The sequence below is a fragment of the Neltuma alba genome, unplaced genomic scaffold (genome assembly GCF_004799145.2).
Source record: "Neltuma alba isolate B1F8T4 unplaced genomic scaffold, ASM479914v2 tig00013636_pilon, whole genome shotgun sequence".
In the NCBI taxonomy this organism is placed as follows: Eukaryota; Viridiplantae; Streptophyta; class Magnoliopsida; order Fabales; family Fabaceae; genus Neltuma; species Neltuma alba.
In genome coordinates, this window is record NW_021637820.1 from 31,408 (window position 1) to 48,391 (window position 16,984).

At 36.3% G+C, this 16,984-nt stretch overlaps 1 protein-coding gene across 3 annotated transcripts; it reads right to left on the reverse strand.

Annotated features, from left to right (window-relative positions):
- Window positions 1-859: 859 nt before the first annotated feature.
- Window positions 860-16,398, reverse strand: LOC114738599 (brefeldin A-inhibited guanine nucleotide-exchange protein 5). 3 transcript variants are annotated; one of them, XM_028926665.1, is made up of 34 exons: window positions 16,163-16,398; window positions 15,825-15,946; window positions 15,557-15,638; window positions 14,789-15,029; window positions 14,433-14,554; window positions 14,302-14,360; window positions 12,858-12,915; window positions 12,688-12,772; window positions 12,404-12,601; window positions 11,863-11,921; window positions 11,704-11,773; window positions 11,553-11,621; window positions 10,414-10,536; window positions 10,240-10,293; window positions 10,057-10,145; window positions 9,788-9,884; window positions 9,597-9,695; window positions 9,303-9,497; window positions 9,076-9,186; window positions 8,802-8,986; window positions 7,490-8,113; window positions 6,914-7,331; window positions 5,790-6,029; window positions 5,547-5,670; window positions 5,318-5,466; window positions 4,811-5,167; window positions 3,977-4,143; window positions 3,635-3,894; window positions 3,209-3,387; window positions 2,991-3,104; window positions 2,744-2,880; window positions 2,313-2,643; window positions 1,681-1,776; window positions 860-1,385 (listed from the first exon to the last, which is right to left on the reverse strand). In XM_028926665.1, exons 2-34 carry the CDS (start codon window positions 15,937-15,939, stop codon window positions 1,323-1,325), a joined length of 5,370 nt encoding a protein of 1,789 aa, XP_028782498.1. In that variant the 5' UTR covers window positions 15,940-15,946; window positions 16,163-16,398; the 3' UTR covers window positions 860-1,322. The 3 variants fall into 3 exon arrangements, with proteins under 3 accessions (XP_028782498.1, XP_028782496.1, XP_028782497.1); XM_028926663.1 differs by having other exon boundaries at window positions 15,825-15,954; XM_028926664.1 differs by having other exon boundaries at window positions 15,825-16,022.
- Window positions 16,399-16,984: the final 586 nt, after the last annotated feature.

Genomic DNA, 16,984 nt, shown 5'->3' on the forward strand with positions numbered 1-16,984 from the left:
TTCCAAGTGTTGATGAAAATGAAAGCCACTTTTGATTATTCCCCCTCCTCTTAATGCATCCAGCCAAGGGGAATGGGAGTTCAAAATCCTTCAATTTTTTGGCAAAAATGAAATATGACATATTTATTTTATTTTTATCATCATTGTTTGATAATATTTATCTTCATATTATAGGGTACACTGTGCATACTCCTAAACTATAAATGTAGGAGTTAGTTTACTGCCTTATAAAAATTTAAAAACTTAGACAATAATTTATATGCAGCTGATTTTTTTTAAAATATTACTTTTAACCAATACTATTTCCTAAAATACATTTGCCAATACCTACTTCTTAATCAAACCTCCCCTAATATATGGAATCAATAAGAATATTGAGTGCATATATGAAGGAAAAAAGAAAAAGGAAAAAAGAAAAAACCAGAAATGTCCATCTCTTGATGGTTAAACTTTTATAAATCATATGATGATGGAAATTGTTTTTGCAAACAGATTGAGTAGTTTATATACGTAATAAACCTTATATTTAGCCTCGATTAGAATTATCAGATCAACCTTAAATACTCTCATTATACATATAAAGAACTTGAAAATTCACATCCGCGCTTCAACGTTTGCCTAAATTTGTCGTAACCGGTTATAATGTTGGCATTAAAAAAAAACAAAAAGTACCCATATAAAATGTAAAATCAACAAAATAACTCCATGCGAAAAATTCGAATTGACAAACTATTAATCAAATCAGACATGGACAATTAATGGGTAAGGCACTGTCGCTTGCCTTCTACCAATTCTTGTGTCTCGGGAACCTCAACTGTTGAAAATATGCAGGAAACTACTAATTTGCAACGAGTGGGGCAACAGGAAAATGCTCCCTTTGTTTTCTTGAATGATTTAAGAAAACTAAGTATTTGACATCTCATGAATACAAGGGTTTAACAGGGTACACAACTATTATGATACAACAACCAAAAACTGGTTCCACATGTTCTGAATCAGAATTTATGCTAATGTTCAAACACTACACTGCACAAACAACTGGACCTGGGCGAACTGCTATTGCGAGATAGATGAAGAAAATGACTATTACATTTGTATTGCCGGTCTTCTATAGAACTCCTACGGCTAGGCCAACACAAAATTAATTACCTATAGAAGATTTTCTTTTCAGACTGATGTCGAAGATTAAATGCAAAAGAATACAATATTTCCCGTTTCCAGGTCAAAGAAAATTGAATAGTATTTCCCGTTCCAGGTCGAAGAGAGTGGGAGGCCAAAGTGCTGAAACGGATCGTCTGATAATCAGTGACATTTAGAAGTAGCTATGGTAAGAGTGCTTTCAATTGTGCTTGAAATAGATCACCGAGGGCTCCCCGAATGTCCATCTGATCGAACCCAAAAAATGTCAGCATATCACAGGGCATTTCCCTCAACTAGTTTGCAAGCATCAAAATCATGAAAAGAGAATAAGTGGGAAAAAAAAATTGGTTGAAAATTGATATTTAAATTTTATTAGTATTCCAAATTTAGTTGTCCCGCAACTGCTCCGGAATGGCCTTATAGCTATTCTTTTTATTTCCTTTTTTCCCAGATATGCAATTCATCAAATACCAGGTTTGAATCACCCAATAATTTTCCAAGTAAATGAGCCTTTCAATGACTGTAAAAATAAGAAATTACCTGGTCGCAGCATACAAGCTTCGTCAGCAAGGGATAGAAATCTCTGAGGTGTCTTCTGAAAATCTTATTATTCATATAACACATGTTTTTAAGCACCTGAGAGAGCAAACAATTATGAGGACGTAAATATCTCAAGATCCGAACCATCACATGAAAAGCTGAAATGCATTGAGACCAACAACTATCAATAAACCATGTTCTTTCTGACTGAAATCTTAAAAGTTACAACTGAATGTGAAAGTAATTTGCAAATTACTAAAGACAAAAATCCGAAACAGAGAGTTCAATTGTCCTGTCAAAGGAAACATAAGCTGAACAAGCTATATCTACTACAATGGAATAGCATTAGTTCACAGGCTCCTTAAGCAGACCAAAAAAGTTTTCAAGGGAATGCATGCCAAGTACATAGTAAGTAATTAAGATAGCTAGAGCTTTTCCTCCATGTCCAGGGAAATAAGATGCAGAATTAGTTGGCAGACAACTCAAGGCAAAATTGCTCTACAAAGGCATGACGTGAAAATGCATAATTCTGTCACAGATGCGAACTGTAATACAAGACGCTTTTACAACAACAGAAATAAAGAAAATGTATTTGAAATTTCATATAAAACCATGGAGGGCAAATTGTGTACCTTCACTATGATAGGAGCACGCAGCTCCAAGACACGATGAATATCCATGTTGGGGGTTTCTCCAGCACTAGATTGGAGCTCAGATGCCTCCCTCAGTACCAGTTCACAGAAAGAAACCAGTTTCTCCTCAGCTATTCTTTCAAATTTCTCTTCAACCTCAGAATGCTGAGCAATGCTGGAGCCATCATCCACTTTACTATCAGCATGCTGAAAGCTGTCAGACTGCAGGTTCTTCTCTCTGTTTGTATCAAATCCATAAGTCGATTTCTGTAAGATTTCCAAATATATGCTAGTACCAGTTAATTCCTGGCGGAGAAGATTGACGGGTGGCCTGCCCAAGAATCATTTTGAGGTGATTTAGAGCTCCATACCAATGACAGATGAACTTAACACCATCAGCAAAGAAAAACAGATATGGATTTATTGACTACCTATCCTCGGGAATCTGGTGCATCCGAGTTCTAAGGTTGGCGGATGAGTTATATGAAGCAGCAAACTCCAACAGAGACACCAGAATGTCCGTGACAGCAATTTTCTGCTGTGCTTTTAACTTGCTCCAGTATTTTTTCTGCAAATGAATGTTACCCCTTGTTTTTAATTAAATAAATAAGTCAAAGTAGCAATTAAAGGGAACCCAAAATATGAGATTTAACACTATAAAAACAATCGCAGACAAACCTGAATACCATCGATTGCGCCAAGAAGAAGTAATTGAGTAATGCACTTTCCCCTGACAGTAACTAGCAAAGGACTCTCTTCATCCTTGGTATCAGGTTCTACAGCATCAGTAACCTAAAATGGCATTGAATCAAATCAAAATAATAAAAGCATTTATATGATCACTTTAAAACAGATGACATAAGATCAGCAAATGATAATCATATCCTGTACAATACCATAGCTGGAGAAGGAGGTTGAGAAGCATCTGAAGGTCGGCTTTGAGATTTGGAAGTAAGATTTCTGAGAAAGAGATTGTCCATCATATTTCCCATAATACGTTGACCTAATGTTTGATTCCGCTTGAGGCCTGCAACATCTGCCGGTCTGGGAGACCTTCCAGATGGTGAAGGAAGGCCTACAGCAATAAATAATTTCATGACTATCATCAAACATATATTTATTCTTCATTTTCCCCTGTATCCCACTTTTCATTTTCTTTCTACAGTGCAATGTAGAAAGAAAATCAAGTTAGCAATTTCCTATCTATAATGGTTTTCCATTTTCAAAAAAATACAGTGTCCATTTGATGTCATTTCAATAATCCCACTAAAAGCAAACTATGCATAAATATGAAATTTATTAGATGTTTTGAAAAACCTGACCTTCAGATCGGTCTGAATTTGTCTGCGATCCTAAACCTTCAACTCCATCAACATTTATATTTGAGTAAGCTTGAGGGAATAGCTTTCCGTTATCATTGACATTAAGCTGACGGACACCCACTGCCTCATTGTCAATAGACTTTACAGTAAGACCATCACCTGCACTGGTATCTGATCTATCTATGCCTCCATAATTTCTCATATTTTCAATGCTGAAGGTATTAAGCAGCTCAAGTGGTTGCGTTGTATATGCAGCATCACTGGAGATCAAAGTTAAATACACTGATCCTATTAATAAGGGCTTCATCACAGAAGATCTTCAGAAAACAAAACAAAATGTACCTTATGCTTTTCAGCAGTGTCTCCCAGTCAGCTTCACTAAACTGATGTCCCCCAACTTCAATTAGATGAACCAAGGCACCAAGAGATATTGAAACCACAGTTTGATCTGGCTTTTTGGCACAATCTAACAGCAAAGCCAGCAAAGGTGGCAGCATAAAACAAACCTCCTGGAAGAAAGTTGGCTCATAATTAATATTTTAAAACACAGCCATAATTAAATAATTGATAAGAAAATTTAAAAATTGAACTCATTCTTCATTTAATTTGAAGAAGTCAATCCTTCAAGTTTAAGGTATCAATGATGTAAGCACATTAAGTCTCTTCAAACAGCACATGTACATAAAAAAAAAAAAACAGTATTTCAGAGAAGCGCCTTCAACAATCCCAAATAACGACAGCTTGATAAGTAAATAAACTATTTTGACATATATACTTGTTCAAAAGTTTTCATGATACATATTCATTATCTATATCAAATGATTCAGTATATCTAGTTTTCTTTTTTGACCTCTCAACTGAATAAATGTCCTGATTGGTAGCATATCTTAATTCAATAACTTCAGTAATGTTGTTCTTCTCTCGCCAAGCTATCCCCAGTCTCATTAATCTGAAGAAAGCACCGACTAGCAAAAAGATGCATTGGTCTCAAGAAGTTCTTGGTATTGGTATTTGAATAATGAAAGCAACAAAATTGGTCCTGGCAGCTGTTATACTGAATTGACAATGCTAAAACTTAGCATCAAGATGAACAACCCTGATTAATATATTTAAAACTAGGCTACCCAGCTTATTAGCAGTCAAGTCACAAGGATAATAATGTTCTTAGTTCTTTACCTTGTAGAAAGTGTTGAAAAGGTTGCAGAGCAGCTGAAGTGAATGTATAATTGTTTCACGGAGCCATTCATCATCGGAAGAAACAATGCCCTCCTTTCCAGCTTGTCTCACATGATCAAAAATGGGAAATAGAACACGATGGAATATATTCTCCCAAAATGATGAAGAGAACTTGCTGCCTCTTTCATTGAGTAAATCAAACAGGACTTCAAGCGCACAGTTTCTCACCTCTGGTCTCATATCTGATGTTAGATCAGACAAGCCAGCCAACATTGGAAACCAATAATGCTCAGTCACATCAAAAGTTGGATCTACTTCTGCATTAATTGGCTTCAAAGCACCTCCAGGAATAAGACCCTAAAACAGACAAGCAATCTAAAACACTCTGAGTGATTTTGTAACAAGCAAACACCAAGGGTGATGACTTAACAAGAAACCAATTAGTAAAAGAATCTCAAGACATGACAATGATATGAAACTTCAAATTCCCAATAGTAAAAAACAAACCTCTGCAAGGCGATCCTCACAAATACGCAGGAGTGCTATGGCCTTCAAACTTATACGATGTGAAACCTTGTTGTTGGCAAACCTAATTAGACAATTTACGCAGTCCATGAAACAATCCCCAACTACTTGATCAAAGTGTTCCAAGATAACTGCAAATACACCAAGAGTCAAAATAGACAAAAATGCAGCAGACAACTATTATGGCAAGACCAAAGAAAGTCATTCCTACCCTGCTCAACGTTCTCAAATGCACTCTCAACAATTGATTCCAATTCATCATCAGCAGCAGCTGTAAAAATCATAAAGACACTACGCCATCCAGACTTGATGCTTCCAACCTTAGATTTGATCATCTGAGATAAAAACAACCACTAACCGTGTTAAGCAAATATGCCACAACCTAGGAAAAAGCCAATTTTGGAGACTAAACTAAACGAAAAGGAAAAGATGTGGGAAACCATTCAAGAGAGACCTGAACAATGCAGTCAACAATCAGGCTCCTTAAGGATTCACTTTGACTATTACGCATGAGGACAACAAACGGTTTGAGAATGTCATTTTGGAAGGTGAAATTGGCCAGCTCATCACGCTCCAAATACTTCATGCTTAGCTGTCTTAGAGAATCTATGGCATACATAGCAATTTTCTCATCATGATGACTCCCAGCTGATATGAAGTGATTCGCCAGAACATGCCATATTCTAGCCCAGACCTGGAAGACATACCAATAAGAATTTTCAACCTCAGAACACTCACAGAAGCATCAAAAGGCTGAACAGTTACATGGAAGAACACAATAGGCTCACAGTTTAATGTGAAGGGATAATAGCTCATTCATCTTAAAGATGATAAAAAGTTTGAGCAAAATCACATTTCTTATCATTCCACAGTAACTGAGAGGGTCTTGAATGATCGTGTGTATGTGTGTGCATGTATAATCAGGAAGCACCGGTTTGGTTGCTAGAGTCAAGCTTAAAGAATGAGAATGATGTCTCCATTTTATCATGATGTGTTGGTTGCCTGTTTATCTTGGCCTCATCCTTCCCATGGGAAAGCCCAATACCAGAAATGTGGGAATCAACATACCCATGGTAGACCTCATGAATCATGACTCCCCAGCCCAAATTCGTTTGAACCAAGTAAGTTACCCCTGCTACCTTTTGGATACAGTTGACTTATCTCCCTTCCCTAATTTAGTCACTTTATTTGTTTATTTTTTTCAACTTCTTTTTCCATTCCATTCTCATCCATTCCAATAATCAAGCAGCCTCAAAATGTATCAAGGGAGAAAAGGATGCAATCATCATCACAAATCGATGATCCAAATTAAAACAAAAACCATCATAAATAATTTTCCTATCATGATATTTGTATTAATATCATTAATTTATTAAAGATGATTAGCTACCCTTCTCACCTCTCACTTAAGAGCTATTATGCCAAATGACGGGTCAATATGTCGAAAACATGGAATAAACAATAGCATGCGATAAAAAATTTGAAAAGTAAACTAAGTTCCTACCAAAATCAATTTATGCTAGGCCACAGCAAGCTTATAAAGAAAAGACATACAACTTTATTTGATAAAAGGCATACCATACGTATACGAGCCATATTGTAATAGCTGATTTCAACAAGTTTTTGAAGGCTAAAAACACGAGCTGGTGTTTGTTTTAGTTCTTCAGCTGATACACCACAAAGAGCATTGAAGAATTCCACAACTGAATCACCAGGTAGCTTAACACTATTAAGAAATACTTTTTCAGCGGGTTTTCCAGCCAACTCCTTTAGAGATTGAACTACAGCATCCCTGGAGATTTGATTGGATCCAAGCATCACAGTGGCAGATATTGTTGGAGTTGATACTATGAATTCAAGGCGAGAAACACATTCCAGAACTGCATTCCATGTGTCTTGAAGGGCACCTGTGTCTGAGTCACAAAGAGCCAACAGTGTCCGCATGGCTTCCACATTTTTACTACGCATATCCTTTGGGGCATGTAAGAAAGTAAACCTGAAGTATCAACGGAGGGGCTAAGTGAATATTTTCTATTTTCATAAACGTCAGATTTGTCATACCGCAGGTCCATGCACTAAGCATGATCTAAGTCAAAATAGAGAAACATAAAACCATTTAAAATGGCAGGAGAGCATGTTGAAAGGATCACTTACCTGACCAGAGATGTTAAAAATGCATAGCGCATGGTATCCATTCCAAGCACATATGTAATATGAATGCCAGCTTTAAAACCCTCCATGCATAGAACAACACGAGGCTTATTGTCACCTTCTTCCATAGTCACAGAGAACGTAGCAAGCAACGGCCAACCAACAGCTTCTACCATGGGCCTTACAAGTTCAATCTGCCGAGAAGTGTAAAATACCCCCTTTTTAACACCCTTATTTCTGAATATAGCCTGTGTTTTCTTAACAATTTCTTCACTCTCCGCTTTGGCATCTGCTGATGACATCCTTTTGGGGAGAGCCAGATTAAGAATACTGACAAGACGTCCCTCTTCACTCTCTGGCTTTTGCTTACTGCTTTTTCCAATAACAGATGCATCATCTTTCATTTTAATCTCTTCTTTGACAATGGAATCATAGATGTCTTCCAGCATTTCTGTAGGAGCACATTCTTCAGCATCATTCATGGCATTAATACGTATAAAATCTGACTTGGACATTTTAGGCCACACCATTGGATTGTGCGCATCAGTATTCAACATAATAACAGCATATGCAAGAACATATGCTGTATCTGCATTTTTAAAAAGACCAGGATTATCTGCACAATATCTGCCACAGACAAGAGATGTGAAAAAGTTATCACCTCAATTAGTACAAAAGATATGAATTATCTAGATATGTAGAATACCTATCATACATGAATCTATCTTGTGTTTTTTGTTTTCCAAACGAACCAAAATGTAAAAATTACATTTTAGCAATTTTCTCTGGTATGGCAGACGAAAACCAAAACAATGACGACGATGAGGATAATAGGTGTAGTAGCAGAGTCTGTATTTCTTTTGAATCGCACAAGATCTTCTGAACTGTTCAGAGGTGCTTCACACATATAAACAGCATATGTACCTCACAAATTTTAAGTTTAACTACCCCTCCACATTTGGGAGTAAACTGGTCATTCATACAGGAATAGGAAAATAGAATTAAAATTAATTTATCATGTAATTATGACTTGGATTTAAGGCTTGCAATAGCAACTTTCAGCTGCTTTTCAAAATCTAACCCTCAGCAGAGTTTTATTAGGATTCTCATAGAATTAAACCATGTGACTTTCAATTCAATTAGATTTGTTTAAGTCACCTATAAATAGGCCCACAGTCATTGTTAAGACATAACTCCTCTATCATTACATCTATTTGGTGACTCATGTCTTGAAACAGACTATCAAACCCTACTTAGTCAAGGGGAAAGAAAAGGCCAAAAAGCTTGGGAAAATCAAAAATAAAACAAGCGTTACCTCTCTGCAAACTTTTCCATGATTCGGTCTATCTTTTGAGCTTCACCTGGAAGTCGGAACCCTTTGAGAAACTCACGGATGGCTGAATCAAACTTCATTCCAGAGAAGTTCATGGAATCTACATAAGCATGCATCACAGCAAGGGGAAACTCTTCATGCTGACCTAAATAATCACCAATAGTAACCTGAAATCCCAAAGGAACATTATATATTCCCAACCAAACTTGTATATAATGTTAGATTATAAACTATATTATAATAGATGAGTTACAACCTTGTCCAGATTTGGAGCGGTTTTCAAAAATTGAGCAACCGAAGCAGGTGCATTTTCTACCAACTTATTTGATATTAGATACTCCACCCCTTTCACTGGTTTCCTGTTGAACTAAAAGATCATCAAAACCATTAGTGAGACCCCAACAGCATGCCAAGCATTAAACAAGGAAGTTCAGCAAGCTGTTCCTTCCTGTTAAGAAGTTTCAAGCACTTATAATTGGTTACCTCAGCAACAGCAGCCTCCAATGTGGTTTTATGAGCCTTTGCCTTCTCAAAATCACTGGTTGCATCATCCCTGGATCTCATTTCCACAGAATCGCCAGCAGAAATCCCCTCATGCAGGTCACCCTTTCCTAACTTCTCTGATTCCTTATGTGATTTCTCCCAATCAACCAGTGATTTAAGAACATTTACTAGACCCTGAAAGGATAAAAAATGTGGGCGTGGACCACAAATTTAGTCACGATGTAGCTCAATTAAATAGTGACTTTAATAAATGAAATAAGCCATTACACATACTTGAAGTGATGCGCCTTTAACTGAAGATGATTGAGATGCAGCAACCGAATTAGGATCAGTATTTTGAATCCCTTGAGCTATTTTGGATAGAGATGTAACCTACATATTAAAATTGTAAAACAGATTGCTCATGAGTGAATTAAATAAATTCTGTACATTACATAACAGAAAATATAAATGTAAGACTATACCATTCGTTCAAACAAGTTTGGTGCCTCAAGATCACAATCATAGTTAACAAAAATGTCAACAAGCATCTGTGGATCCTTACTTACTTTCTCTAACATCCTGCAGAGCCGCACTTCATTAGATTAGTAATTGAGAAGAGAATAGCAAATGATATATTGAAAACCCATCATGCCGAGATATCCACTAAAACAAATTTATATGCCAACATAAAAAATATATAAATAATAATATTGTATGGCACATCTAGAGTTGGCAGAGAAGGGCATTATACCGAAGAACACTTAGTTTTAGGTTGACTGAAAATTCTGAACCATCAAGTGGTCTTAGAACTATCAAGGGAAAGAATATGCCTATTTCCCCCTGAAAGCCAAAAAAAAAAAAAAAAAACCACGCATCAAATTAACAATGTCTATCGTGAGAAGCTACTGTCACATCTGCAAAATGATATGCATACTTTGAGGCTCTCCCTGAATCGCAGTAACAGGACAGAGAATATTCCGGTAGCATACTGTCAAGTGTCAAAGAAGGGCATCATCACCATAAATTTTGCGAACTCCTTTAAGGAAATGAGGGAAGATAATCTAATTCCCAAAAACAAAGTAGGAAAGAAGGAAAGAGAAAAGAGAACCTGAAATATGACAGGGGATTGTGAAACTGAAGCTCGCAATAATGCATATGAAAGATAAGCCTTTACTGAATCAATAAAATGAAAGTTCTTTGTAAATGAATGGCTAACTCCTTCCAACAAACCCTGAGAAAGAAAACGAAGGATCCTTGAGATCACAATCAAACACTGAGCATTTAACATTGAAACAAGTAACTTTCAAAAACAGGCAATCGTGAAGATCAAATATAGAACAATGAAGATTGCCAAACAATATATCAACCTCTTTCCTGTCAGGATGGCGTGAAATAAATATAGTAGTGCATAATGATTTCTGCATGCCCATGAGTAGGGATAGGCAAAATATCCCTATAGGTCCCCCAAAATCTTACTTATTTTTAAGGGTCTGAATATAGCAAGATACCTACCCCACTGAAGAATCATAGGTAGTGCGCGCATGTGCGTGCATGTCTACTAGTTTAATACTTCCTCTGTTCCTTATTATAAGAGACAATTATAAAGTATATCAAGTTTCTTATTATAAGAGACACTTATAGGTTGTCTCAAATTTTGTGTGTTGATTTCCTATTTTACCCCTATTTAATTACTTATATTACTCATATAATTGTATTTAATTCCCATTCATTCTCTCTCCCACACATTATCTCTCTCCCACATAAATAAGGGTATTGTTGGCAAAAATGTTACACTCTTTACATATGTATTGCACCTAACTAATTTTAACTAATTTTTTGAATAATGTGATTTAGTTAATTGTATCTTATAAAACGGAACGGAGGGAGCACTATTAGAAAATAGCAGGAAATAATACAATCCCAAATGCATTCTATTGTTCTTTCAGACAATTCCTTTTTCTGTTTTTGTGATTTTATATCAGTTTATTAGAAGTACAAAAGGCTCAACTTTGGAAAAATTATTCATTTAGTAAATTTTCCCACAGGGGATTCAAGGATTCAGTAGAGAAAGAAACTTGTTCTTTCTTTATAAATGCTTGGGGGTGAGTAATATAATACCCCATCCATCATTGTCTCTGCACTTGAGAAGATAATGTCATGGATATTTGGATACAATACATTATGAAGCATAATTTGACTAACTAATCAAATTAAAGGCTAGAAGCAGATATAAAAATCACTTTATACCTGCAGAAGTTCAAGAGACAATATTCGTGTTCTGGTTGTAACTTCATCACTATCTTCCTTCATACACATCTGCCAAATTAATGTACGGAGCATTAGAGAGGTTAACAGGGAGATAGCAGCAATTCCAATATCATAATGACAGACAACCTACCTTGCAAAGAGTGCGGAAGACCAGCAGAGCATCACGTTGTGCAATACCCATGCTCTCCAGATCAATTCCTCTTAACAGAAACAAGACTAATAGTCTGAGCATCTACTCTGAGTAAGAGCTATACAATGAGCTACCAAAAGTACAATATCATATTCATACCGGATTATCTTTTTACCATCTTCAATATGCACAGCCTTGTCAAGTACAGCCTCTAAGCCCTGTACAACATGTAAATATAAGTGAAATATATACTATATGAGATGCATAAATAAGCACATTTTTGTTTACTACTGTTACAAGCCTAGAGGAGGATTTCTCCAAAAACACTAGTCCATTAGGAAGAGCCTCAAGAATTGTAAATCCACTTATGCATCCCTTACTACCCAATGTGAGATTTAATAGGATCCTTGCAGAGATTTACCCATCATAGCCAACATCCGCAACAGCTCTGCCCTTGGTAGCTCACTCAACCATCTCGTCACTCACTCTACCAAAAGACTAGCTAGTTAGGAAGTCAAAACCTCTAGACTTAGAGACCTATTTAGACATCTAATACTACCCAATAGGGGTCCCAATAGGATTCTAGCAGCTACCTTATACTCAATCCTCTTCTTAGGATGACAATTAGTCCTCCTCGTTTATATGTTACCCTCCCCTTAATGAAGTTTATCTAAAAGAAATACATATGCACATCTTTCACCTTGATATCAGCACCACCAGCAAGATTTTGAAGTTCCTCAAGCGATGTTGGAGACGCCTCCTTTATTTGGCTAAGTGCATCGCCTAGAGTCATTTCCTTGTCATTTGAATCCCCCATGGAAGTTTCCTCAGTTTTTGTGTTCAAATTCTCTGCTGAAGCATCCTCTGAAGGTAAACCAGAACCAGATAAAGATTCAACCTGGATAATTTGATAGATGTCACTAATAGTATTCCATAACAGGTATATCCAAAAGATGCTGAATGGAAGGGATTTCAATTCCACACCAGATCAGTTTCCATTCTCCTAAAAGTGATGCTAATCATCTGTGTCAACATTGCCTTCGCTGTTGCTTGGTTTATAGGACTCTTGCTATATATCCAGACAATTAATATAACAAGTAAGTACTGTATAATAATATTACAAGCCTTGGAGAATACACAAGAAGTAATAGTACCTGTTAAGAGCAATATTGTAGCATACTCGAATAACTCCCAGCAACGGTTCCCCATGCACTGAACAAGGGACAGGCATTGTATCATGAAGATGTGTTCAAAACACACACTCAACGAAGCATGGAGAGAAAGAAGATTCAAATATTAAAACAAAAGGAGAAAACAAAGAAGAGAACCACCGCATGTTATAGCAGCAACAGTGGTTCTTTATGCAAAGGACCATGAGAAAATCAGGCCGACACAAAGCACAGCTAGAAGAATGCATGCATCTATAATTCCAGAGTACTGTGATTAATTTGAACAAACCAATGCCATAACTGAAAATAAATTGTCAAAGAAACGAAGCAGTAGTGCGCCCCTTATGGCTTTTGTCTAAAACATTGTATGCCCCCCCCCCAATTGGCTTGAAAGTGATCACGCCTGATTATAGATAACAGCAGACCCTCACAGGAGAAACTACTCAACCTAAGGGCATTGTGTTCTCCATTAAAATGCATTTATCAACAATTAGAAGCCTCATGACCCATTAATAAGGTATTAGTACTGTGTCATGCCTAATTGGAAAGCTCCGTTTCCAGCCCAAACTTTGCACCATTTTGATACATTTCAAATCAATAATCAATAACTTCGGAAAAAGGAAAATCAAGATACTATTCCAGATCTTATAGATATTTTGACTGAAATTATACAGTATTTAACTGCCTATTGCCATGGAATTTTGTTTAAAATAAAACATATCACCTGGTAAATTTTCTTTCTTTTTCAGTTCACTGTCACACACACACACACACACAGAAACAGACAGACAGACATCCTCCATTACCGATTCCATAGTCAACGCATTAAAGTTGCCTCTTTCAAATAGACTAAAACTGGAATGTAAATTGCATCCAAAGAAGAAAATAAATGAGAATTCTAGTTCCAGACTGAAAGCCTCATAACTAGCTATCATCTTTCACATCTCAGATACGAAAACAAATATGAAGATAAAATGCAGCCAAAACAAACAATGAAAAGCTGAGGGAAGATTAGTCAGAAAATTTTGCTAAACAAACTTCCTTATTTACTTCAGCTTATTGAAAGATAGACAGGGATAAAATTCTGTTAAATCTACACTTATAGATATCTTTATTTCTGATTATGAAATACTTACTAAAATGAACGCAAGATACTCAAAAATAATATTTGAAAACAAAAAAAGGGTCTAATTAAACATGAAATTTAGGCTCCTTTTGAGAAAAAAGTTTGTCTTCAATGAACAATATATTAACCATTTACTACCTATACACAAAATGCATCCACATCACTTACTGCAACTAAAGTGAAAACAAGGTACATTAAACTAAAGCCTATATGCAAGATCCTCAAATATGTTTTGTTCACAGCAATAAATTATTCTCAGCAGAAATATATCACAAGAAAATGGATTTGATTTAACAACAGTACCTCTGAACTTTGCGGAGGCCACAGCAGTAAGAAGTACCTTCAGCACTTGGAGTACAGTACTGCTTCAATAAAATAGGTGAAATAAGAAACTTGAATTCAGAAAGCCATTAAAAAACTACATTGATGCATACCTGTCAGGTGAAGAATTGTCGATAGAACTGCAAACCATGTTCAGAATGTCTGTAAAAAGTGGGGCATTTTTACCACCATCTAACCCAGGATCTCCCTCCAGATGATCATAAGCAATAAGTTTCTGTGCTTAAAAGTAAACAAGTAGATTAAGCAACTCTCTCAATTTTACCATCAATGTTCATGGTTACTTGTAAGATTTATCAAGAATATATCACAACTTAGTGCTTCTGTGTATATTCACACAAACTTACATACATTTATATACACACAAAACATTAGTCAATGATGAAATAGAAGGATTTCTCCCTTCCTCCATCAATGGGTAAGAACATAAACCAATTAAGTGAGCACATACATGTAGACAGTCTAAGGCAGGTTCTAGAATTTTCAAGTTCTTTGTCTCAAAGGAAAGTCTGAGTGGCTTCAAAACAAGCTCCGCATCAGCTCCATCAAGAGTATGCCCAGCATGAGCTAAAATAGCAGTAATATTTACACTCTTAGGCCTGCTACCGGGCTCTGCCTCCTCAATAACATGTTCACCCTTCTGTGACTGATCTGCCTCTGTTCTAGTTGCTCCAGCTTCAGTGTCAAGCGCGCTACAAACAAAAATTATTTCTCTGTTATAACTACACAGCTCCAAAGACCAGATTCAATATGGAGGGATTGATCTCACTCTCACCATATAAGGATGATTCATTTTCCATATAATTAATTTATTAAATAGCTTACAGTAGAAAAATTCAATGAGAGTGGCATTGACTAGATCAGAAGGAAATGTTCAAAGAACTATAATGTGTCATAATAATGATTTGCAACATAATATTGCTGCACATAACATATCTATGATGCTAAAACATAGAGGAATCATGCACTTCCTCCATGAATGACATGAGAAACTTAAAGGGCAAAGAAAATTTTTTTAAATCCTGATAAAATTAGGCGAAGTGACAGTAAAGCTTCATTGTTCTGATAGATTGCTGGTAGAACCGAAAGTAAACAGAGAATGTTTTTCTCAGAGCTTAATGATAGCTTTGACAATAATAACCTTTTTTTGTGACAATGCTATATTGGAAGCTAGAAGAGGAAAAATGCAAAATTAACAAGAATAATCTGAAGCATTTACCTCTCATCTCCTGCAGAGGGTGCTGCTTGATTGGCCTCACCTGGAGCAGCCTGCTGTATCTGATTGAAACCTTTAGTAACGTCTGAAAAGAAAACAGAATCCACAAAGCAATTAACGAAACCATGAGCATAGTAGCAGCATCGAGCATTCCCGCTAACTGAACTAGAATAAGAGATCGCTTGGAATAGACAAAAGCGGGTCATAACGACAACTAAAATAGAGAAAAGAAAAAGAAAGGCAATGTAAGACAGGATCTAGGGTTGGCAACCTATGTACGTCTGAAGAGCCTTCTGTAGCTCGGGATACTTCTTGGTAGAAGAACACTCTTTGAGCAGTGATTCGAATGCTCGAGTTACAAAACCCCCAGCAGCACCTCCAGCCATTGTTTTGCTAAACTCCTGGCAGCAAAATTCAAACCGCCACACAGATCACCACCCAGACAACTCGGTTCGAAACGAAAATGCAGCTAAATTGAAGATCAAAAGAAACCAAAACAAGATCCATTAATCCTAAGAATCCACGGAAAAGTCTCCGCAATCGGTAACTCATCCACCAGCGAAGGAATTCGATGCCACAGAACGATAGGAAAGTGGGAGAAAATTATACCTCGGCAAAAATAAAAGAGAGTGAACGTGAATAGATCAGAGTAAATAGCAATGAGAGAATGGAGAAGGAAAGAGCAATTGAGACAAAGTAACGCTTTTGGATCTGTCTGTAGTATATTTCTCTAAAGCTTCATCACGGGTCTGCTCTGGTCTCTCGCTTCAGACCATGAAACATTCTATGCTGCCAGTCTCAACTCCCATCTGAGATTTTACAGGGAAGAAGATTATTTTGCTCAAGCCAATGGCTTTTTTTTTTTTTTGGCCCGCGAAAATTTTTCTTACGCTGGGACGTCGTCTGAGCTGTTTTTTCAATCGTTTCGGCCTTCATGGTCAACTTCGAGGAATTTAGATAAACGAGTTAAAATGTGCACCCAACAAAAAGAAGAGCTAAAATGTTGGCCAAAAAATAGATAAATAAGTTAAAAAGCAAGAAAAAAAAACTAGCTTAGTTTGTAAGAAATGATGTAAATAGGTGTGTAAAATTCAAAGCTTATCAATACTGAATTACTGATGCAAATAAAAAAAATAAAATTTGTACTATTTATAAGTCATCTTCTATTAAAAAAACAAACACATTTTTCTACTAATACATAAATTTTATAGAAAGCTAAATTATGCGATTAGGCTTGTGAATAATTGTTGTTAGGATGCATGACTTGCTTATTGTATTTGCTAATCTGGGTGATCAAGTGATTTGACTATAAATTACTTATAAAGCTCAATTTGAAATGGATAACTACACTCTTTTATGAGAGGTATTTTTCGCCAAAATTGTGAACGACACTGCTTCTTTTCATATTAGTGATATTTTGCTCTTTTAAGT